We start from the raw sequence: 25,026 nt of genomic DNA on the forward strand, positions 1-25,026 counted from the left end.
GAGGTTGCTCGCGCTTGGAGCTGTGGGACTTTCTCCCTCTGCTCTCCGAGCTCTCCGGAATAGGACCAGCAGCGACAAGAAGCTGTGGCGCCTTCTCCGGCTTGCAGACCGGCTGAAGCCTCGGGAAGTTCTCGGCGCCCAATTGTCAAGAGAAGGGCAACTTTCGCGTCAGTTCTTCTCTGCCTCAGTTCCACGTCGGTGAGTAAGTAAAACGCGGGAGGATGGCGGAGCGGGGAGATGACATCCACGGGGGACGTCTGGCTTTCCTCGGGGGTTGTTACCATCTTTTTCTACCCTACTGAGGGAATAGTCTGGAAAGCATTTGGTTGCGAGGGAGAAAAGAAACTGATGTTTGGGACAACAAAGCCTCTGACTTGCAGACTGCAGTCCAAAAGAGTTGCAGAAAGGGGCAGCGGGGTTGGGAGCGAGGGGGCAGAAGGGGCAGGATAAACATTTATTTGGTTCATAAAAACAGTGAGGGCTAGTCCATAAGGGCCCATGGGGCACTACTGCCCCACCGGCTTCAGTCTGCCCTCAGGCAGCCCAGAAGGTGCCACTGCCTGTCACGTTTCCCTGCAGGGAATTAGATTCGTTAGTTCTGCCTGTCTGTCTTAGCCTCTGCCTGATGTTTGCTTCCCTGCCTCCTGCTCTACCACTCTCACTGGGCAGAAGCTGTAAGGAACAAAATGGTCCAGGCTGCAATTATAAAAAGATTTATCATGGAATACCATCATCATTATATTTTTTAAATTTGTATACCGTCTTTCTTTCTTACAATACTCAAGGCGGTTTACAAGCTGAAGAAACAGAAAATGTACATCTTATAACAATCTAATGCAATACAAAAATGTGATAATAAAACATAACTTTAAAATAGGCAACCTACATCAAAAAAGTAACATTCAACAATCATTAGAACAGTATAAAATAATAATACCAACATATAAAAGTTAAACAGAAATCCACTCAAGAGTTACAATAAATAATATCTAAAATATAATCAATAAAACAACGGCAATATGCCCCATTAAGCTCGGTGAGACTTCTGAGTAAACCTACTAAGGCCTGCACTTTCAGTTTGTCTTCTATAGGGCTTTTTGAGAATCGATAATGATCTCTTGCATTGGCTTTCGATGGCTCCTGCCCCAGTTAGGACCCAACTAAATTATATGGGATCTTAAAAAATCAAATCAATAACAGCAGCAGGCACCCTCAGATCAGGAACTCAGCAAGGAAGAAAGGTGGCTGAACCCCACTCCATTATTGTCCAAATTAACACACACCCCAGTTGGTATTTATCCCCAGAGTGATTCCTTTTGTGCCAGCCCTAACCATAGAGCCTTCTTTCCAACCACACAAATCTTTAAAATGATGCCATGCTTTCAACATGCTTCCCACATAACAGCTTTTTAGAGATTGGTGATAGATTACTTCAGTTTGGAAGACATCAGCTTACTTAATTGGATGCTAGAAATCCTTACACTTCAATAACCCAGGTGGTCTCAAATTTTCCTTTGGGCTGTGATGGCGACTAAAAGCAATAACACCAGAATTTTATCCCCCACCCCAAAACTGAGGGGCGAGGCCCTTCCTTGTTTGCCTCCTCCAAGAGAGGTCTGGAGAGTGGCAACAGGAGAACCGTTTCTGCAGAGCCTCTCTGTTTAAGGAATGCTCTCCCCAGGGAGGTTCAGCTGGTGCCTTCATTGTACACCCGGCCTTTGCCTGCTCAACATTCTATATACCGTATTTACGCAAATCTAATGCGTCACCAAATCTAATGCACACCTCAATTTTCAAAACCTTGAAACCAAAAAGTATTTGCTGGCGAATTTAAATGTGCCATAAATCTAATGTGCATCCTAATTTTTGTGACAAAATTTGGCCAAAAAAGTGTGCATGACATTCATGTAAATATGGTACATTTTGTTTGTGGGCTTTTTTGTTTGTTCTTGTTTTTATTATGTACAGTAGTACCCCAGGTTACAGACGCTTCAGGTTACAGACCCAGAAATACTACCTCGGGTTAAGAACTTTGCTTCAGGATGAGAACAGAAATCGTGCTGCGGTGGCGCGGCAGCAGCAGGAGGCCCCTTAGCTAAAGTGGTACCTCAGGTTAAGAACAGACCTCCAGAACGAATTAAGTTCTTAACCCGAGGTACCACTGTATTTTCTGTTTTTAGCTAGTATTTTTATGCTGGGAACTGCCCTAAGATTTGCAGATGGAGAGTAGTATATAAATTTAATAAATAAATTTTTTTTAAACAAAGAACAAACTATATTCTCATAGCTTGCCCTAATTCAGGCAGTATCATAGCAAGGCAGTTCTGCAAATATTTGTTCACAGGTACGAGGAAGTGCAGTTTAGAATACTGCTGCTCCGTCTATTTGGAGTTGTAATGAATTATTTTCTGCATGTGATGAAGTAGTCAAATAGCTTCTTGCCTACAGGCAAGCTAGAATCAAAGATTATATAGAGCAGGGCTGGAGAGCAGAGTCACCCACCCACCCATGTTGTTGAATTCTAATGCACATCATCCCCAACCAGCGAGGCAGTAGTCAAGGGAAACAAATATTAAGAACGTAAGAACACCCTGCTGGATCAAGCTAACTGCCCATCTAGCTCAGTATCCTGTTCTCACAGTGGCTAACCAGATGCCTGTGGGAAACCAGGGATTAAACATGAGCACAAGAGCACTCTCTCCTCCTGTGGCTTCCAGCAACTAGCAATCAGAAGAATTGCTGCATCCAATTGTGGAGGTAGAATGTAGATCATAGCCATTGATAGTCCTGTTCTCCATCAATTTGTCTAATTGTCTTTTAAAGCTATCCAAATTGATGGCCATGCTGGGGGAGCGAGTTCCATAATTTGACTATGTGCTGCATAAAGAAGTACTTTCTTTTATCTGTTCTAACAACATCAGAGTACATCAGGCCTGCAGGCCCACTCTGATGTACTGTATCATCCCAAAAGTGTTGGGCCTCATGGCAAAGTCTTAGGTGAAATCAGCTCTAAGAAAGTTACTGGAAATATGCCCTCTCTAGTTTTTGAGCAAGTGTCCAAAATCATAGGCAACATAAGAGGAGACAAAAGTTGAAGCTTACTCAGTACTAATTTTTCAGCTAGTGTGCATTGTGAGTATACACAATATACACCAGGGATGGTGAATTCCTGGCCTGCAGGCAGAGTCGGTGAAATAAAGCTTAGTTTCGCCCCTGCCTGCAGGCCTTGTATAGCCTGCCAAGCCTTTTAAATAGGCTTGCCCAACCCCCAACTGGATATGCCAGTCGTATCACCAGCGGCACTGAGGAGTGCTGAGGAGCAGGCTGGAGTTAGGAAATGAGAATGAGTCTTCTAGTCTGCACCAATATTTCATGAATGCTGTTGATGGCCAAATACTCAGGAAACATTTAACAATTTTTATTTAACAAAAATGTTGTATTGTTTGATTGTAAGAAACCCTCTAAGCGGAGCAGTTCCAAGCACACTTTCCTTTTTCCCGCGTGTTCTAATTTGCTCCACAGTGACTCTTAATGACCATGGGTAGGCAACCTAAGGCCCGGGGCCGGATGCGGCCCAGTCGCCTTCTAAATCTGGCCCGCAGACAGTCCAGGAATAAGCGTGTTTTTACATGAGTAGAATGTGTCCTTTTATTTAAAATGCATCTCTGGATTATTTGTGGGGCATAGGAATTCATTCATTTCTCCCCCCAAAATATAGTCTGGCCCACCACATGGTCTGAGGGATGGTGGACCGGCCCACGGCTGAAAAAGGTTGCTGACCCCTGCTTAATGACAGTGGTATGGCACTAGAGCAGAGAGCACTAGGGGACGGAAATCATGTCATCCCTGGCACAGTTGAAAGGACAACATCAAAGTGCAAATTCCAAAGCGCTATGGGCCAAGCGCTATGGGCCAAGAACAGGGAAAGGCCCTGATACACAGAGAATGTAAAATCAGATGGTGGAATTGAGCAGATCTTCACAGCTTGCATTTGCAGGGAGGCTTAGCCAAAAGTTTCCCTCATCCCACCTATCAATGAGCCTGAAATAAAATACTGGGTTGTAGTCAACTAACATTTATTCAGAGTAGTCCAATTGAAATGAATGGATCTAATATCATTAATATCAATGGGTCTACTCTGAGTAAACATTCGTTGCCTTCAATCTATTGTGTGCATGTGCTCTCGTATGGGTGCCCAAGAATACAGCCCAAGAAGTGGGTTTCCAGAAGGCAGTGTGTCCCTTTGGCTGAAATTCACTAACCCCGGAAAAAATTAATATATGCTGTAGATTTGTTGCAGATTTGCAATCCTAGAAGAGTTAAAATCCTAGTGCTAATCTCGATGTTCTTTCACAGTCCAACCTGTCTGGTAATAACAGGAAGTAGAGAAAATTAGTTCCGAATTAGTTTATGTGTTTATTCCATGCAAAATTTAACTTTGCAATGATAATTCACTACAGAGGAAATAATGGTAATAACTCTGTGAGCAAGCATAATTACTCTCTGCATTTTTTAAATCACGCAAAACCCTAATTGTGTTTGTTCAGAAAATAATCCACAGTTGAATTGCATCATTGGTTCCCACTCACTTCTGCTGCCACTAAAAAAGAAAATATAAGTACTTCCTTGCTGTCTACCACATCTCCCCTACAGATTGAGTCACCATTTTTCCTGCCATGGCTTTGACTCAGAAAAGCAGTAATTGGGCATCGTAGACACAATGGCTGCAAAAATGTTGTAGACTGAAAAAAAGTGTCATCTTCCATATGCAAGTGTAATTTGCTATGAAATCTCATGTGTAAACATGCTCCACATGTACATTAAAAATGTGGAAGAGGCAGGACTCCACCCTGATATTTCCAGCCCTGACGTAACCCCAAATATCTGTGCATTGAATAGAATGTGTATAAAATAGTGAATATGAGGTTGAATCCTGACAAGACAGAAGTACTGTTTTTGGGGGACAGGAGGCGAGCGGGTGTGGGGGACTCCCTGGTCCTGAATGGGGTAACTGTGCCCCTGAAGGACCAGGTGCACAGCCTGAGAGTCATTTTGGACTCCCAGCTGTCCATGGAGGCGCAGGTTAATTCTGGGTCCAGGGCAGCTGTCTACCAGCTCCACCTGGTACACAGGCTGAGACCCTACCTGCCTGCGGACTGTCTTGCCAGAGTGGTGCATGCTCTAGTTATCTCCCGCTTGGACTACTGCAATGCGCTCTATGTGGAGCTACCTTTGAAGGTGACCCGGAAACTGCAATTAATCCAGAATGCGGCAGCTAGACTGGTGACTGGGAGTGGCTGCCGGGACCACATAACACCTGTCCTGAGCGATCTGCATTGGCTCCCATTGGTTGCATTGGTTCCGAGCACAATTCAAAGTGTTGGTGCTGACCTTTAAAGCCCTAAACGGCCTCGGTCCTGTATACCTGAAGGAGCGTCTCCACCCCCATTGTTCAGCCCGTACACTGAGATCTAGCGCCAAGGGCCTTCTGGCGGTTCCCTCATTGCAAGATGTGAGGTTACAGGGAACCAAACAGAGGGCCTTCTCGGTAGTGGCGCCTGCCCTGTGGAACGCCCTCCCTTCAGATGTGAAGGAAATAAGCAGCTATCTTCTCTTTAAAAGACATCTGAAGGCAGCCCTGTTCAGGGAAGTTTTTAATATTTAATGCTGTATTGTTTTTAACACTTGTTTGGAAGCCGCCCAGAGTGGCTGAGGAAACTCAGCCAGATGGGTGGGGTATAAATAATAAATTATTATTATTATTATTATTATTATTATTATTATTATTATTGCACAGTTGTATACATACAGTTCCACATGATTCAGACCCCTGTGCAAATGAGGGCCCTAGTCTTATAAAATGCCTTTACAGGTAGCTCCGTTTTACTTGTTCCTCTAAACAGGCAAATGTTTGTGGTGTAAGATGCATGGCAGCATCAAGTTTGGGGCAGCCAGTGGCGAATGATCCAAATCCCATCCAAATATTTAGTGACTATGTGAAGCACATATGAGTAGAGCAGGGGTAGTCAATGAGGCACCTTCTAGAAGTTGTTAAACTACAACTCCTATTATCCCTTCCCACTGGCCATGTTGGCTGGGGCTGGCAGGAGTTTGTGTCCAGCAACATCTGAAGGGCACAATGTTTGTCTATCCCTAAAACAATCCCAAAACTCATCGTAAAGTATTAGGAAGTTGCCACTATTTTGGATAGGATTACTATGAAACCACAGCAGTTGAATTTAATGTTTTTGTTGTACTGCACACTACTTAATTTCTCGAGTTTTCAAAAGAGTTTTGCATGCCGCCTCCTTTCTGCTATTCATCTCCATGGCTATTGCTTCTGCTATTTCTTGGACCCACTGGTCCTCCCACACTGGAAGTTCACATTGGCGGAAAGACAGAGGTTTTACTGGCTCTCGCCCAACACATGCAAAAAGGGCTCTTACTTGGAAGTTCAAGAGAGATTTCAGGCAAGTAACAATACAAGCCCAGCAGAAGATAAAGGGCTCAGGAGTCATGGTTCAGGAGTAGGGCAAGAAGCTCAGAACTGGATGGAAGCAATGGAGATGTCCAACAAGCTATCCATTGTTCTGCAGCCTCTGACCTGCTTCTCTGTGGGGTCTGGCTTTGGATCAGGCCACAACATGAAAGTTACGCCATGGTTTGACTAACTGTTATGTGTGAAACTGGGCTCATAAGTTTATTTCCCTCAAGCAAACAATGAGTTGTAAGCCAAGAACGAACCTTATGATTTGCTTGGAGAGAGAAAAAGCATGAGCCTGGGCTCAGACATAATGCTAAGCCACACCAGGGCTTGACTCCTGGTACTCTACCAGTAGCAGAAGCCTGAGAAAGGTGAGGCAGTCATGGTCTCCTCTCTGTACATCATCATGCCTGTTCATTTGCACTTAGCCATGGCTTGGCTTAGCATTATGTCTGAACCAGACCAGTGTCTAGTTGAATGACTGCCATGATGGGTGGTATATGTGGATGGGGCTTGTATGTTGGAAGGATTCAGGACTGGGGTATGTTGCACTTTCTTGTGAGATCTCTGTTGACAGGAGATGGGACATCCAATATCAGGGATCCCTAGGTTTTGGATTACTTTTCCACATCGAACTGAAGTGCAGTTATTCCAAATTACACTTCGAAGGTAGTACACTTGTTTCAGATTTTGTCTAAGTGTGTCTATGTTTAAACTCAGATTAGATCATTAATAATTATTCAGATATTGCCCTGTTAAAAAAGTATCACTCTTTCAACTCCAGTCCTGTATTCTTCTAGTTACAACTTATTTTGTTTGTGACTAGGGGCAATACATTCCAGCTAAAGTGCTTACTAATTTAGACAATGAACAATTTGTGAGCTGGAAGAGCCGGATCTAATAAACTAGTTATTTATGTTCTGTGGACAATCTGAGACCTTTTTGGTATTTGAATAATGCATTAAAAACAACAACCCAACAATGTCCTTCAAACCATGTCCTGCTGCAGAGAAGTGGAGACAAATCACAATTAAAATGAACTTCATTTTCTGTGGAAACTATATTGGTAAAGTACAATAATCACATGAAGCCCCATGGATATGGATGAAGGACTAGAAAATAAAGTATCAGAAGTGTACAAGATTTGACATTCATGTGTTTACCGTGCTGAAGACAGATGGAAAACATTTTTGTTGAATTGCATCTTTGTTGTTGATAATATTTTATACAACTTTTCTTGATACTAAGTCTTTTTCTTGCACTAATGGTGTATCTGAAGCCACTGGTCCCTTCTACTATATAATAGCTTGTTTTTTGTGATTTAGATACAGTATCTTCAACCTTTTCAGACCCACTTTTAACCCAAACATGCATTTGGGGACCCGTTTCTTAATCTTTTACCATATATTTGCATGGTGGTAGTGCTCCTATTGAGACCCACCAGTGGTCCCGATCCACCAGTGATCTAGATGATTATGGTGAGTGTGGGATATCCTGTTTGAAGGGCCTGTAACTGTGGCATGCAGCATTTGGGGAAGACCCATAGCACCTCAGTAGTAGAGCACATGTTGCTGGAATCTCAGGTAGAGCTGGGAAGGATTCCGGTCTCAAACAGTATACAGTACTGAGCTAGATGCACCAATGATTTGACTCAGTTGAAGGCAGCTTCCTGTGTTTCTAACGTTCTCAGCATGCCACGTAGGCATGGATCCAGAGTTGTCCTTCTTTGAACAGAAGGTTCTTCCCATTCATGGAAGGACATCCATCCTTCCACTGGCACAAGGAAGGGAGGCAATTTTTGTTGATTCTCCCATCCCCTTGCCAGTGCCATCCCCCATGTTGTTTTGAACACCCCCACACAAGCCTTCCATAGATGATTTGTGGGGAGGGGAGCAAAGTGGGGTGCAGGTAGAAAGGTGAATCTGCAGAAATAATGTCCTCCCTTCTGCCAATGGGAGCATGCTACAGGCATTTTTTTTTAAATGATCCATTTTTCTTTCAACATTCTTCCAAAAAGTATAATGTTGTACAATAATTAGATCAACTTACTTCTACTCTCCTAGCCTGAGCTAATGATACCATGTGGAATTCAGACTGGATGATTTAGTGAAAGAAAACACACATGGAGAAAGACATCTGCAGATGGAAGATATTAAAAACAAAGATGGAAAGCACAAAAAAGGTGTTGTCTTCCAAAAGCTGGATGGATGAAAAATGAAAAATAGCATTTTCATGCATTTTCAGTGCGCGCTCTCTCTCTCTCTCTCTCTCTCTCTCTCTCTCTCTCTCTCTCACACACACACACACACACACACACACACTCACACTCACTCACTTGTACATATAATCAGCAGCTCCCAAACTTCTCCCCACAGACAACTTGGAAATTGCTGGTGGTCTTGGCAGACTGCATAATGATTTTTCTGCTGGTTGTAGCTATTTTAATTTTACATTGCTGGCAATTTATGTATTTTAAAACTAGCTTTCTGTAAGACATTGTGAAATCCATTGTGGAGCTTCATAGTGCTAGTGATAAAGATAAGAAATAAGCAATGTCAGATTGCCCTTCAAGAAACTGGTTACTTGTGTGTTGTAGTCATAACATGCTTCTTTTATATAGCATTTTTTTTTATTGCAGCCATTAAATCTTCATGAGTTCAAGTAAGGTATTTAAGCTTTTGTAGTATATTGAGGGTTCAGAGAAAACAATCATAAATTCTTCGAATTCATTTCTGTCCTGCTGAATGTCTCTGTCAAAGGGAGCTGATAATTAAGTGATTTGAAATAGGGAGCAGGCTTTCCATGGTTGCAAAATAAGTGGAACATTTCAAAAGTTAACAAGGAAAATATGAATGTTTTCAAAACAGTAGCTGGGAAATATTTGGGGATTTTGTGTACCGACTAAATAAACATATATATTCTCATAAATCTAAATAAATTACAGTCTTGTGTGCTCTGTTTTTAGACACAAATACAAATTCTGAGGCTGATTATCCTCTGGCCACATGAATAATTTCCAAGCTCTATTGTTTTTCTATACAGTTTTTGTTATTTGTGCTGTCTTAAGATAAAATAATTTTGCTTTGATGTAGCATTTTGCATTTAGCAAGAGTCTTTTTCTGTTGATTTCTGTTCCTATTAATTTTTTTACACCAGAGCCACTTGGACAATAAGTACCATGTAAAATGAAACCAAAAAGGTTTACCATAATTCTAATAATAAGCACTAATTAATTTGGGGAAAATACTAATTAATGGAGAGAAGGGCCATAGTTCAGTGGTAGACAGAATATCTGCTTTGGTTGCAGAAGAGCCCAGGTAGGGCTGGGAGAGTTCTCTGCCTAAAACCCTATACAGCACTGCTAATTAGTTTTGACAATACTGAGTGAGATGGACTGAATATAAGGCAGCTTCCTAAGTTCTGCTAATTATCTTTTGGAAGAGGGGTCAGCAAACTTTTTCAGCAGGGGGCCGGTCCACTGTCCCTCAGACCTTGGGGGGGGTGGACTATATTTTGAGGGAAAAATATGAACGAATTCCTATGCCCCACAAATAACTCAGAGATGCATTTTAAATAAAAGCACACATTCTACTCATGTAAAAACACCAGGCAGGCCCCACAAATAACTCAGAGATGCATTTTAAATAAAAGGACACATTCTACTCATGTAAAAATATGCTGCTTCCTGGACCATCTGTGGGCCGGATTTAGAAGGCAATTGGGCCACATCAGGCCCCTGGGCCTTAGTTTGCCTACCCATGTTTTGGAACCTATAACCATGAGTACTATTTTGCCACTCTTCCCGTTCAGGGACTGAAAGACTCAAAGGGACTGAATGTTGTCAGGTCTAGCTGAATGTCCCCCAACTTCCTACTTGGCGACTTCTTTATGGACACATGCATTCAGAAGCAACAATATACTGATATGTAAAAACACATATATGCCACCAAAGGCCTATCCACATTTCCATTTGCCCCATGCTTTCTAGCCGTGGTTCTGAGGGGCTTTTCGTTTGCCCCACCGCTGTCCCCAAGAAAACCCAATGTTTACCACTGAATTGTAGCAAACCTCAATCGAGTTTTCTGCAGGTTAGCGTTTGTTCCAATTCATGTCCTCTCATTCAGGACATGTGGAAGTGTGGGACAAGTCCATAGTGGATCCAGTCCTTCTCAGTAGTTTTCAATCATGGACTTAGGAAACCTGCCTGAACATTTATTACAAGTTGTCTACTGAAGTGTTGTGGTGCATACAGGTGTGGTGCATGGTAAACTGGGGCTAACCATGGTCATATATTTGGCCATTCTGAAACTTCTGCAAGATTTTTAATAGCCTGCTCCAGGCTTAGTCTGGTCCCTCTCAGACTCTCCCTTAATGGTCTTTGAAATTGCTGTAGCTCCTAAATTCAATGCAAGTGTTAGGCTTACAGCTCTTACATTAGTGACCGGCAAATTCCCCTAGGCTTCATTTGCATGCGTACATAAAGTATAATGCTTGAAACGGGGTGTTTTGTTTGACTACAACTACTTCTGACTTGGTAAGATTCTCAACTGCTGATTAGCCTGATCAATTAGTAGGACTGATACCTTGTTGGGGTAACATACCATCTATTTGCTTAGACTATTAGAACAGGGAAGGGAAATATGTATTGAAGGGAAATAATGCTTATAAGTATTTGATTAATCAATATAGGAGTGAATAAAGCATTAAAAATGAACTTTTTGTTCCTTTCTGTTGGGTCTATGAAAAGGGCATCCTTGTGGTGACTGGCAGCTGGACAGCATCCCCTTTCAGTGCAATCAGTTACTCCAGTAATAACATTACAAAAACTAGAAAAATCAATAACTGGTGCCCAATAGCCTGACTAGCTAACAGTGCCATCAGTAGTGCTGGTGGTCCTGTTCCTATTTGTGGGCTGTACTTGTAGCTTGTCCAACAGTTTCTAAACAGAAGATGATAATCCCCTTAAAAACAACAACAAAAATAAAAATAATAATATAATAATATTACAGGCCCACACATTTCTACTTCAAGCTACATAGCTTTATTCTAAATTATTCTGATAGTTGCACATTGTGATGAAAGCATTTTAAAAATGGTGCCAGCAATGCAAATGTATGCATGCAATATCACATTGTTATGTAAATTGGCAGCAATGTAAAAAGCAACAACAACTTGCCTAGTTTCATCCGGCCCCTTTGCTGCCTTCAAGGAAGACATTTTTATTCCTCTGTGTGCACTCACAATGTAGCCTTTTTTGTGTTTTATTATTTCTTCCTGTGTTATTTTTATTGTTTCAATGTCTTTGTAATGCACTGAATGCACTTGTTACAGAATGACAGAGTAGAAATCCTTGTCATAAATATAAATAAATCCCCAAATAGATGTGGGCTGTGTTGATACACAGAACTGTCTTTTCATAACTAGCAACTGAGACATCAAGCCACAGGTGTTATATATTAAGACTGTCTGGTGACCTGACAAATGGGCCGAGGTGTTCCTAGTAAAATTACTTATAGTTTATCTTCGCCTTACAAATCTTTATGGAGAACCTAGCAGAAGGTTTCCACTAACAGTTTCACACTTGATATAAAACATATCAGGACCATTTAATCTTATTTAGAAACAGAAGCAAGAGGGGGGTAAAATGCCAGTATATATTTAGGTGATGAAGCGCTATATCACTTTTCAATACATGTGGCATTCTCACACATTTTGAGTGTAGAACCTGTAAGAAAATTCTCAGTCTGAAATATTGTTTAGTGAGAGATGTGGTTATTACAGAAAGTTCTGTAATAACATTACTAATATAAAATGTCTTCCTTCCGCCTTCAAATTTAATAAACTGGTGGGCAAAACTTCCACTTCTGAATACTTATGCAAGTTAATCACAGTGTCTCAGTGCTTAATTGGATCTAAATTTGCATGTTTTTGTGCCTATAGAGGGATGTTTCATCTGATCAAAATGTTGTATCCCAACTATTGTAGCAGTAATTAATTTCATAGAGCCCAAATAGAGGTAGTTAGTCCACTGGGATTTCTCTAAAGGATAGCCTATGACATTTTCCTCAGTATACTGTCATTGTTTCAGAGTTACCATAATGTGAACTGAGAAATTTCTAGAGCAATTAGACCCATTATTTGAAGTGCTAAAGAACTAGTAATTGTTTGAAGCCTTTTACTGTGTGCATGATTTGAATATAAATGAAATTGCTGATAGCAAAATGCTCAGTCTGAAGCAATTGATACCTATCTATTTTTACATCTTGCACTTTGATTAAGATAGGGTTGCCATACGTCCAGAATTTCCCAGACAAAACTGGAATATGGCAGTAGGAAACAGTGTCCGGGAGGAAATCACTGAAATGTTTGGGGAAATCTGGAAGTATGGCTACCCATGTCAGAAATCTGCATTTTAGCAGATTCCCTTAAAATTAGCTCAAAACCTTTTCTCTTTCTTTTTTGGAAATTTTTCAAAAACTTGACAACTTTGGCCAAAACAGAAAATAAAAGAAAATCTCAACAACTTTTGTATCCGGATTTTCACTTTTTGTAAAATGGCAGTCCTAGTTAAGAGCTGCCCTAAATAAAGCTACTGGCCATCTTGGACAATATCTCTCCTCTGGTTAAAAAGTTGGAACCTATACCTATTTGTCCCCTCTAGGTGGCCTATGATTTATCCAAAGAGCTATGTGGCTGATGCAATTTGACCCATTTTTCATAGTCTTTAGATATGGTTTGAAGTTGCTTAATATTTAATCAGCCAATAATGTGTATCAGTAGTTTAGACTCTGAATTTAATGGTCTTGCATACCCCTAAACTTAATGGTCTTATATAACTTAATGCAGTTTTGGATAAATTTTCTCAGTCCTTCGTCTTATTTAAATATGCATTGGTCTGTGTGACAGGCGCCTTCATTACTTATCTTTGGGCACCAGGCAAAAACATTCCTCTTCTCACACACCTTTGGCTAATGAAACAATCTATTGCCTTTTAAACTTTGTATGAGGGGGGAGGGTTATTGTTTCTGTTTGTTGCTGTGTTATGTATGTTTGTGTTTTTATGCTGTAAACCACCCAGTGATCTGATGAAGGGCAGTATAGAAATTATAGTAATAATATAGGGGCCCTTTTCAGAAGGTGATATGCATTACTTCATTTATTGCACATCATGGGAAGTAGTCTGCTGTGTTTGAAAGCCTTCCTGATTATTCTGCTGAGTCCTGCTCTGCTGAGTCCTCTGAGTTTAGCACCTGTAAACAGCATATAAATCAAATCAACCTCCCCTGCTCAGACTTCAGTTTTGTTAAGACTTTGCTTATGTTTTTCAGAACAGGTTTTGTTTTCTTTTGAAGTTTTACATTAAAAGTGAAACCTCATGCAACAATTGAAATGTTGCTGTATCCAAAATATGATATTGCCCTATAGTGTGTTATGACTATTCTTTTCTGTCCCTCCTGATCAATTTTCCTTGTTATGTTCAGCTCCATCAAAGCTTGATAATCTGACTGAACTATTAAATGTATTGGGAGTGAAGATCTAATGCAATCTCTTCAAACATCAATTACTTAAGACACTTCTAAATTGTACTTTTTGTGCCATTTAGGAAAAGGGCATTGCATGTGAAAGATTCAAGCATATGTAGTCAGAGACCTCTAAAAATAATATCAACAGTGAACCAGCAATTCCTTTTCTTGTCCATATAAGTACAGCAACACCATAAAAGAAATCCTTATCTCTTTCTTAAACTCAGCAACACTTACTATCTATTTTGCATATGTTGTGTTCATTTCTGGGGTTTTTAGGCAAAGCTAACATTGTGATTAGAGGAGTCCACTTATCTTTACAATATTATGCTTTATAATGGTTGGTAAACATAACCAATCTTCATTTGTGTTTTTCACACATTTCAGAAATATCTTCAAAGCCTTGTAAATTAAAGGATACAAATTACTTGGAGAATACATTAATGTATAATTAAACACAATGAAGTAACATTAACAGTATTATAATAAAAGCATGCACACAGCAAAATGACATTGCTTACCAATTAACAGAAAGTTCTATGTTTCCTTTTCTCAAATAGCGCTAACAAATTCTGTCTAGCATCTTCCTTTGGACCCAGTGGACCACAAATAGAACTCTGCTTGTGTAGCGGGGCTTGCTTTGCATCTCCTTCCCATCCCACCCTTTTGCATCCACTTAAAACACCACTTTTGAGGAGGCTGCAGCAGCACAGGGAAGTGGCCAAGGCTCACATAGGCTGTGTTCCATGAGCAGAAGTGTCTTTCTGTTGGCAGAAGACATGTTTGAATTAAAGTCATTGACTTCCAAACTATCTTTAAAAGCACCTGCTCTCCTAAACTGGACTCCAGCTGCAATTGCTAGAGTAACGATTCATTATCAGATTTCGAAGAACCAAATTGCTATTCATTTTTTAAAATAAGCAGTTATACCTCTTTGTCTTATCCAAAACTGCTTCTTACTGATCATGTAGATAGAAGATACATGGTTTTCGATATGTTGCTTTTTATTTTAATAGACCCCCTTCTAGGTGACCAAGGCTTCTACTCCGAGGACAAGGAGAGTGCAGTAAATAAGATAGTACTGATTCAGACTTCTAGCCCATTTTTATAATATCTGAGAACTTTCCTCCACAGAGCCCAATGAAAACCTTAATAAATTTAATGCTGTATATTTGTGTTGACAGACTGACTTCAGGGAACAAAATGTACTTATCGGCTTGTATATCATTACTTTTTCTTCAGCATTGTCACACTGATTGATGAAGGACTGCACAAGCTGGTTGCTCTTCTGGATCATTCTTTAATATGTGACTCAATCACTGCCATTGCTTAATCTGTCAAAGCCTGCTGGTGTAATATGTGTCCTTTCATTACCCCCCTCCTATACCTGTAGTCATACAAATGAAAACATCACAGTGAATCAATATTCTCATTTGATTGTCAGCCACAGCAGTTGTTTGTAGGTGTTAATTCACAAACCAACTTTTGCACCTGCTGTTTTTTTCCTGTGGATATCCTAAGAATGATTCATTCGATCTCTACCAGTAGTATAATATATATTGTTGTGATTTTACTGTGTGCACGCTAATGAATGAACTTGTTTTATTGGGCCACAGGCACAGCCCTATCTTAAGAATGGGGTGGGGAGTAGTTAGAAAATGGTTCAACAGACTGATTTGAAGCTTGGCAGGGAAGGTATGTTTCAGGAAAGGTAAAGGTAAAGGGACCCCTGACTATAGGTCCTGTCGCAGACGACTTTGGGGTTGTGGTGCTCATCTTGCTTGACTGGCCGAGGGAGCCGGTGTACAACTTCCGGGTCATGTGGCCAGCATGACTAAGCCGCTCCTTAGTCAGCACACTAAGAGAGCAGCACACGGAAACACCGTTTACCTTCCCACCAGAGTGGTACCTATTTATCTACTTGCACTGTGTGCTTTTGAACTGCTAGGTTGGCAGGAGCTGGGATTGAACAACGGGAGCTCACCCTGTCGCGGAGATTTGAACCACCGACCTTCTGATCAGCAAGCCCTAGGCTCTGTGGTTTAACCCACAACACCACCCGTGTCCCAAGTTTCAGGATAATTTGTGGCAAATTTGGGGTAGAAAACATAAGAAATGGCACACGTTCAGGGTGAACCTTATGTGAGAGAAGGTTAGGTGGAGGGGAGTTGCATGAAAATCTGTAAATCAGTTTTCCATCATCTGGCCAGTTTGGGCCAGTAATTATAACATCAGTACTTCTGATTTCAACAGGGAAACAGTCATGGGCATAGCCAAGGGGGGCAGGGGGCAGCTGTTTCTCTCCCCTCCCCCCCGGTAGCTCAAGTAAAACAATAGAAATACTTAACTAACTGACCAATCACATAGGTTTTACGCCCCCTAATAAAAGTCTTTCCCCCCCAAACAAAAATCCTGGCTACGCCCATGAAAACAGTTAGATCTGGTTTCCAAGTTCAGTCTTTCCCCTCACCTTACATTGTCAAGACAGAGAGGTCACAGGAGTATGTACATTACGGTTGGAGGGTGGATGACGGCTAACGGATTGAGGTTGAATCCTGACAAGACAGAAGTACTGTTCTTAGGGGACAGGGGGCAGGCTGGTGTGGAGGACTCCCTGATGCTGAATGGGGTAACTGTGCCCCTGAAGGACCAGGTGTGCAGCCTGGGAGTCATTTTGGACTCACAGCTGTCCATGGAGGCGCAGGTTAATTCTTTGTCCAGGGCAGATGTCCACCAGCTCCATCTGGTACGCAGGCTGAGACCCCACCTGCCCACAGACTGTCTTGCCAGAGTGGTGCATGCTCTAGTTATCTCCCACTTGGACTACTGCAATGCGCTCTATGAGGGGCTACCTTTGAAGGGGACTCAGAAACTGCAATTAATCCAGAATTCATCCCCTTTGAAAATCTCTCAGATAGTTCCTTGAGTAATATGATAAATCACCTTACATATATGATGAAACGAGAGGTATGAATATTAACTGTCATTTACTATGATACTACTGCAACTAGGATGTGGGAATAATTTATAGGGATAATTGTTCTTTGAATATGCTCATATTTTTCTTGTTTGATAGTGCATTCCCCTTTTTTCTGACATCAGAAAGTACAGTGAGGTTATATATTCAGTTTTTATGTTGGACTTTCTGTATTCAGAGTTTTTGTCTGCAGTAAAATGGCTAATTTGCCTGTATCTTTTAAACATTCTGTAGGTTACTGAGACCTAGCTATATTAATGCTTGGGGTATGGATCATTTCCCTTCTTTTTAATGGAACAGAGCACCAAAGCCTATACAGTGTTTTAGGGGGGGGGGGCTTCATGTACTTACAATTTTTGCTCTGTTATATTGTGTCTTTATCTTTCCTTTTCCCACTGCAGTAGTTTGGACATTATTTTTTAAATCATAGCAATTTTTCTATTCATACCTACCTTCTGATTGAGATACCACTTGCCACATGCTGTTTTGAATCTAAATCTGTTGTCATGAGATTCCATTTCCCTATTCTTTCAAACATGTAGCTACATGAATAAAGCAGAAATTCTTATTCTAGATATCAAATTCTCTCAAGCTTATGGTCATAGAGTTGTATCCAGATTTACAACTCAGTCCTAACCAAGTCTGTTCAGAATTAAATTCAGTGGGGCTTGCTCCTAGGTTAGTGTGGTTAGGATTGTCTGAACAAAACCTTTATTACTTGTTCACTCTCTGCTCCAAATAAAAACATTTCTGTTCATCTGTTTTGCTGCTACCCACCACCCCCTCATTCTGTCACCATATATCTGTAGCACTTTAATATTCAGCTAACATTCTATTAGCTAACTCTTTTTGCCATGTAAACTCTGCTGTGCTGAAAGTTTGGTTTCCACCCCACCCTAAACTTTAGGTTTCATCTGCAATGGCTGGAAAACTGAATGGAAGTCAGATAGACATGCTGGGTTGAAACCAGGTAAGCAGATGAAGGGAAATGAAAGGGCTGGGAAGGAGAGGGTTTAAACAAATTGGTTTACCTATATTTAGTATGTCACAGACATAAAAGTAATTATAGTATGTATAGAAAATATGGGATAGTGCATGAAAGCTTCAGTGATCCCAGTGAACTAGAATATTCTGTGAGAAAGCTTGGGTCTCGCCATGCAGTTCTCACCATTTTCACCATGATGCTGCCATCCCTCTTTTTGTGTTTTTAATTTTAAATTTGCATTGTTCATTGTAAGATTTTGCATTGTAAAAATCCTATGGGGAACTGTTCATACTAAGAGCTTTCTATGCATAGCAGTCTACACATCGCCGACCACACTGCCTTAATACAGATTATTTGAACATACACAGGATAGAGAAGTTCCCCTGTTGCCGTGTTGATTGAAATTATTTTTTGACTATCCTAAAGTTATATATTAGAGTGCATAATAAAGCAAAAACATCACATTTGCTCAGAAAATTCTTAGTTTGCAGCCTTTTAAAAACACAACAGTATTTCAGGTCAGTAGAAAAACGGGCTGTTATCTATTACATAGTTTCAGCGAGTTGGAAGGTTGGCATTGCTGCCTTTCAGCTGGATAGTGCTGGGGTGGGGGCAGGACTTCAGTAAGTTCAGAGCTGTGTGATGCACCTACAGAGCTAATCCAGTTCTCCCACCAGCAGGTTTGCATAGCTCTGACCTCACCACTGTCATGCACTAGTAGGTGCTGCAGCGATGCTAGTGTTGGGGCTGCGGGGGCACCCTTATTCCTCCTACCCTTGTTCCCAATGTAGATGATTATTTTCCCCTCCCCTTGTTTCTTACTCACCTTTTCCCCCTGGTGTGAGGAACCACTTTTTTGTGGTTTGCCTCAGGTGCCAAGATGACTTGGGCCATTCCTGGTATCTACACATGAGGCTAAACAGTGCCTCTTGCTGAGGCTAAACAGTGAACAGGTGTGAGACTGAGAACCTCAAGGATGCTGCCTTGAGTCCTTGTATTGTCTTTTACGTGATTGAGCTCTCTGAAACTAGAATTCCAATTTTGAAACCAGTATTTTATTTTTGATAGCAACACAGCACATTCAAATGCATAATCTGAGCATAATATGTGTTTTCCCCCACATGCAATTGTTATATGATCCTCTATATACTATCCATCCATGTGCTATTCACATTTTTTTCTACAGTGTTTTTGAAACTGTTGATATTAACCCCGATACAGTGACGAGGATTCAAGGAATGAATGACAAGCCCCTCTCCATCTCTGACAGATGCCAAATAAGTGGTTGCCAACAAGCCCAAACTACTACAAGGCATGCACCTGGTAGTATGGTATCCATTCAAGTACTGATTAATCTGCATAATCAAATAACTATTGTTACCATTTTAAATGCATTGAGGCTGATGAAAGCAGGATAGATTCTGTCACTGGTGTTCATCAATTTAAGGAGTTTTACTTCTGCTGACATTAATTTTGGCTGCTCTTATTCCAGTTAAGTTTATGAACAAATGTGCTTAAAGAAGAAAGGATCTCCAAACAAGTCCATCAACTACAAGAGTTTGCCTACTTGTTTAATGGAAATCTTTTTTTTCTAAAGAGGACAATAGCCTTTTCTTTCACCTGAATTCTGAATCATGGTTCTGAATCATGGTTAATGAAGTTGCAGAAAAACATGGTTATGCTGATAATTATTCAGAAGTCATACATTCATTTATTTTACTTTTATAAGAAACTTAAAACACCTGGTCCCAACATCAACAAAATGTTTTGCAATGCATAAAAAGTAAACATAGAACCTTGCACCCTTTTTTGCAGGTTATCATCTTTCTCAAGAGTGAGTGGCACGTGAAGGTCTGGTTAAAACAGTTTCCTCAGTTGTCCCTTGGTTCATATGAGGAATTGTTGATGAATGAATATGTAATTCTTTGGCAAAGACAAACTGCCAGCAAAAAATCAGAGGCCAATCAAAATGCACTTTCAGATTTTTTTCAGTTTTTCAGAACTTTTATTTGCTGTTTTACACTACTATTGAATGGAAACCTGACCGAGATTAAAAGCTGAAATATGCTGACTGCTAACTGTTCAAAAATCAGCTCCCCATTCTTTGCTTTCTAATAAAAAAGGACAGAGGAGGAAGTCAAGAGACACCCTCCATATCATTCAATGATCATTTCCACTAACAGCAAACCAGAATGACTTTGTTGGGAGAGTTACTAAGTTAGAGAATGTGATTAAATATATGAGTGGATGATGAAGGGGTGCATCACTGATTTCACTCCTTTAGGAGAATCACACTGCAGGATATCAAAAGGCTGCCCTTGGGAAGAACGGTGGGGTATACATTTACCATATTAGTATTTGCCACAAATCAAAAATCTCTCAGCCTCTAAGAGTTCAGCAAGGAATTTTGGTTCAGCTTCCTGCTATTAGTTGCTGACCATTTTATGTATTTTTGACAGCCATTCTTTCCAGTGACTGTACTGTAATGAGAACCTTGCAGAAGCAGCAATGTTAGACTGTTATTAATTTATTTGCTGACAAGTTATATATCTGAAAGTGCGTTTATACTACTTCTCATATAACTAATAGGAAGCAATGGATCAGGCACTTTCCCTAAACAGTCCAAAGCACATATACAGTGTGCAGTATTTGGATTACAATTTATGGTTTTGTAGTGCAGGGGTAGCCATTGCAGTGCCTTCCAGATGTTTTAGACTAAAGCACCTATTCTTCCCAGCCAGCATAGCTGATGGTCAGGGATGATGGGAGTTGTAGTTCAGCAATGTTTGCAGGAGACTACATTGCCTGTCCTTGTAGAGCAGACTGGTGGGCAACAAGGGGTGTGAGGAAAGGGAAGAAAAGTCCTATTGCACATGCAGAAGTCCTTGCACTAATGGGACTTCATTGGATGCAACCCCATCTGCCCTGTAGTTCATATAACTGCCATAATTGAATTTTGTGCATTACTCCTTTTAACTTTTTCTGAGAGAAGATAATTGGCACATAAAGATACACATAAAGATATATACAGATAAATATGTATAATATGAATTGTAATTGTTTAAAAGGCCTTTAATGATACAGCACAAGAGATGTGGACCGGAAATCCAGGCGCTTTTGCAAATTTTTGCAGTATAGTTTCTTTGTAATCTTTTTTACCTCAGTCAACTCATCCCTTGCTTCTTATATCTGTCAATATTGTTGGAAAATTTAGCCTGTTGTTGGAACATTTTTTTTTTTCATTTACAGATTCACGAAGGCAGGGAGAAAACAACTGACCAACTGATTATTTTCTTCTAACTTTAGTGAAGAGATGTGTGTGATTGACAGAACCACAAACAAGAATTCTACAGAGGCCCAACCTGTTCTAGGACTGGTCTTGGGTAGCATCTCCCTGACCACAGTTGTCATGAATATTTTGGTCCTGTACGCAGTGAGAACAGAAAAGAAACTGCAGACTGTTGGCAATCTTTATATTGTCAGTCTTTCATGTGCTGATGTTATAGTTGGTGCAGCTGTCATGCCACTAAACATTGTGTACTTGCTGAAGGATAAATGGATCTGGAATAGAAATGCTTGCCTGTTTTGGCTGTCAATGGATTATGTTGCTAGCACAGCCTCCATATTCAGTCTCTTCATACTTTGCATAGATCGTTACCGTTCTGTCCAGCAGCCACTAAAATATCTCAGGTACCGGACCAAAACTAGAGCCTCTGTTATGATATCAGTAGCTTGGCTGCTCTCTTGTATGTGGGTAATCCCAATCCTTGGCTGGCGTAATTTTTATAAGGACAGCAACACAACTGTTAACAATGGGACTGATAATGGAAATATATGTGAAACAGATTTTTGCAATATCGTGTGGTTTAAAGTTTTGACAGCCATGATAAACTTTTATGTGCCATCACTGCTGATGCTTTGGTTCTATGCAAAAATATACAAGGCTGTCCAGAGGCATTATCAGCACCGGGAGCACATAAATGGGTCTTTTATATCATCCTCGGAAAAATCAGGTATGTACAGTGGAAGGCTGCAAGAAGTGCAAAAGATTTGTTTTGGAAGTGCAAGTAAAGATATTGGACACATCTCAAACGAGAACAGCTGTGACCAGAACAAAAGAACGGCAGCCAAATATCCAGCAAGCAGTTTTGTTGACATCCCAAAGGGTTTTCGTTGCAGTAACCATGAAGTAGTGAAGCTTAGCTGTTTTCCTCTAGCCCTTGCACAGAGTGACATGAAAACAGGCACTGCAGGCATGAGGTATGACTGTGTCAATAAAAGCACTCCGAATACAGAGAGCCTTTGCCTCCAAGACTTTGAGTTAAACAAGACTTTGGATGAGAAGATTTACGCAGAGCAGCCTCCCTGCAGAAATTACTCTGATTTCACTCTAGAGGATCATCCTTATATCGAAGGGTGTTTCCCTCAGTATACCAACAAAAAAGACAGCACAAGTCTCCGTCAGTTGAAAAAGACATGGGAGAAGCTCCGCAGCCATTCCATGAGTGTTAATCAAGGGTTGCGTATGAACAGAGACAGAAAGGCAGCCAAACAATTGGGATTCATAATGGCGGCATTTATGCTGTGCTGGAGTCCATATTTTGTTTTCTTCATGGTCATGGCCTATTGTGAAAGCTGCTACAATCGGCCAGTTCATATGTTTACTATTTGGCTTGGCTATATAAATTCTACTTTAAATCCATTTATATATCCACTCTGTAATGAGAACTTCAAAAAGGCTTTCAAGAAGATATTTCATATGAAACCCTAACTTCTTTTTTGGAATATTCTGGGGTGGACTGAGGCAGGGGATCCTCAATATCATGGCGGAAGGAAAAATTGACTTTCTGGTACTATAAAGAATAATTGCAAACGCAGCGAATTCTTTTAGAACATCCTTGGGAACTGAAGAAATTGAAAAGAGTGAAAAATGAAAAGGAGAGATTTGGACAATTTAAGTAAAATATTGTGCTTTTATTAATTAAACACTCCCAAGTTTCAGCGTCAGGATTGTTTTTGTTTTGAAAATATTTTCAACTGTATTTTTATTTTCCAGTTCTATTCTTTGTAAAACTGAGACAAAATTAAGTATGTTAGCACTTAACCTAGTTTCTAAAGCTGAAGCAGATGTTTCTTCACTTCAGTGGTCAGTTTGCTATTGTCACTTGTCTCTTGATATTATTATATGCTCCCTGATTCCCAGAGCAATGAGAATGATTTGATGGATATAGCAGTCAGTTTTACCGCACACAATATTGGTTGTAACATGTGTCAGATACTTAGTGGTTGGTATACCTGCCTCTGTTGAACTGCAGATTGTAAACTCCTTGGGGCTGAGACTTGTCCTTCTACACTTGATAAAGCACCGTGCACACTGCTGGTGTGTGAGAGAGAGAGAGAGAGAGAAAGAGAGGGAGGGAGGGAGATACATACGCACACACACACACACACTCACATACAGGTCAGTGTTAAGGCAATGCTTACATTCACAATGTAGTTCTCGCAGTAAATCAGTGTCACTTGCCCAGAAACTACAAGTGACTACAATTGATACATTGCTGCCTTCAGCTCTCTGTAAACATCACTTTTTATAAATATCAGAGCAGCATTCCATAAAACACCAGTTGCAAAAGAAAATCATTGGAGTCTTATTAAGTAAATTAGACAGCAATGCTTCTGAATGCCAGTTTCTGGAAACCACAGGAGGAAAGAGTGCTCTTGTGCTTGGTTTCTGCTTGCAGGTTTCCCACATTCATCTGTTTGGCCACGAGAACAGGACAGTGGCAGACTTGGCTATTATGGCACCCTGTGTTAGGCCAGCATCCCCCCACCCCCGGCCTCACACTGCCAGGAAATTACTAATTAGGCTTTGGGAAGGAGTACTGGGTAGATTTACAGACTCTTGCATGATGGAAATATATGGAAGCATTCCATGAAATTTGCTGCAGTGGTACTGCTAAAAGAATTTTTAAAATGTCTAGTTCCACCTCAAGCAGTTGTTTGAGATGCAAAGGCAAATATACTGACTTTTTAATATATTAAAAATTGTGTAAAGGTATTTCAAGTATTGCAACTTCTTGAATGTTATTGAAGAAATTATGAGAGATGTGCCTGTTTACATTATATTATTAAATGATTTGAAAAACAGTGTGAAAAGGAAACATAGGACTCAAGTGGACAGTTAGTTAGCAGGTGCAAATCATCCTTGTGAAGAACTGGAAAAGTAAAAGGAAACAATAAACTGCCGAATGGTTTAGGAAAGTATGAATGAATTGATCATGTGCAAACAGCTCTTACCAAGGTCCTTCTGAGTAGTAATAGAACTGTGACTAACTTTTTTGAAGGGTAGGAAAAAGTTAGTAAGACTGGACTGAAAATTAGAGAAAAGACAAGTGAAACCATGTAAAGAACTATGTTTGTATTATAGACCACAGGAATAAATGGTTTGTCTTCTGTATATTTTAATATATTAATGTGAGATTGTAAATGGTTTTAATGTTGAACTCCTAAAAAAATTAAAAGTAGCTAGCAAATGTTCTTGAACAATATTTTACTGTGCATCCAAGCACCCAGCAAGAGCAACTCCCCCTCAACTTGCATCTAATGTGGTGAAACACTTAATTCCTGATATACAAACCTCTCAGCTCCCTAATTATTATTTAAATATAGGGTCACAGAACTAGAGGGTGCTTTTGTCTCAAAGGGTTATTTCTCAATGTTATGAATTAGCATCAGTTCTTTTTCAATAAGACTCTTACTTTGCCTATGGTGACATCTGGCTAAATATTTTTGATGAAGCCTATTCTTATTCTTCATATTCTGAATGCTTTCCGCAATCCTGTAATATGGCAAGATTCCAGAAATCAAAAATCTTTTCACCCATGCTGCTTCGCTGATACAAAATGTATATTGCCTCCTAACTCTCATTTCTGAGGTTACAATGATATATTTAATTAGGAAAACACATCAAATAACATTTCAGAGACTGCTATCATCATATTCATAAACTAATTGGCAGGACCCACTACTGCAAGCCTAGGAGCAAATTCATTCTACG

At 40.3% G+C, this 25,026-nt stretch overlaps 1 protein-coding gene across 2 annotated transcripts; it reads left to right on the plus strand.

The window, feature by feature from the left end:
* On the plus strand, positions 1-23,375 carry HRH1 (histamine receptor H1). 2 transcript variants are annotated; one of them, XR_008329007.1, is made up of 3 exons: positions 1-198; positions 17,892-17,954; positions 19,156-21,221. XR_008329007.1 is itself a non-coding variant. In XM_053377657.1 (3 exons), exon 3 carries the CDS (start codon positions 21,283-21,285, stop codon positions 22,738-22,740), a length of 1,458 nt encoding a protein of 485 aa, XP_053233632.1. In that variant the 5' UTR covers positions 1-198; positions 6,212-6,250; positions 21,233-21,282; the 3' UTR covers positions 22,741-23,375. The 2 variants fall into 2 exon arrangements, 1 of the variants encoding a protein (XP_053233632.1); XM_053377657.1 differs by lacking the exons at positions 17,892-17,954; positions 19,156-21,221 and adding exons at positions 6,212-6,250; positions 21,233-23,375.
* Positions 23,376-25,026: the final 1,651 nt, after the last annotated feature.

Source organism: Podarcis raffonei, chromosome 2, assembly GCF_027172205.1.
Source record: "Podarcis raffonei isolate rPodRaf1 chromosome 2, rPodRaf1.pri, whole genome shotgun sequence".
In the NCBI taxonomy this organism is placed as follows: Eukaryota; Metazoa; Chordata; class Lepidosauria; order Squamata; family Lacertidae; genus Podarcis; species Podarcis raffonei.

What these genes read in the sequence shown, in the direction of transcription:
- HRH1 (XM_053377657.1), top strand. Translation starts at nt 21,283, where the DNA reads ATGTGTGTGATTGACAGAACCACAAACAAGAATTCTACAGAGGCCCAA.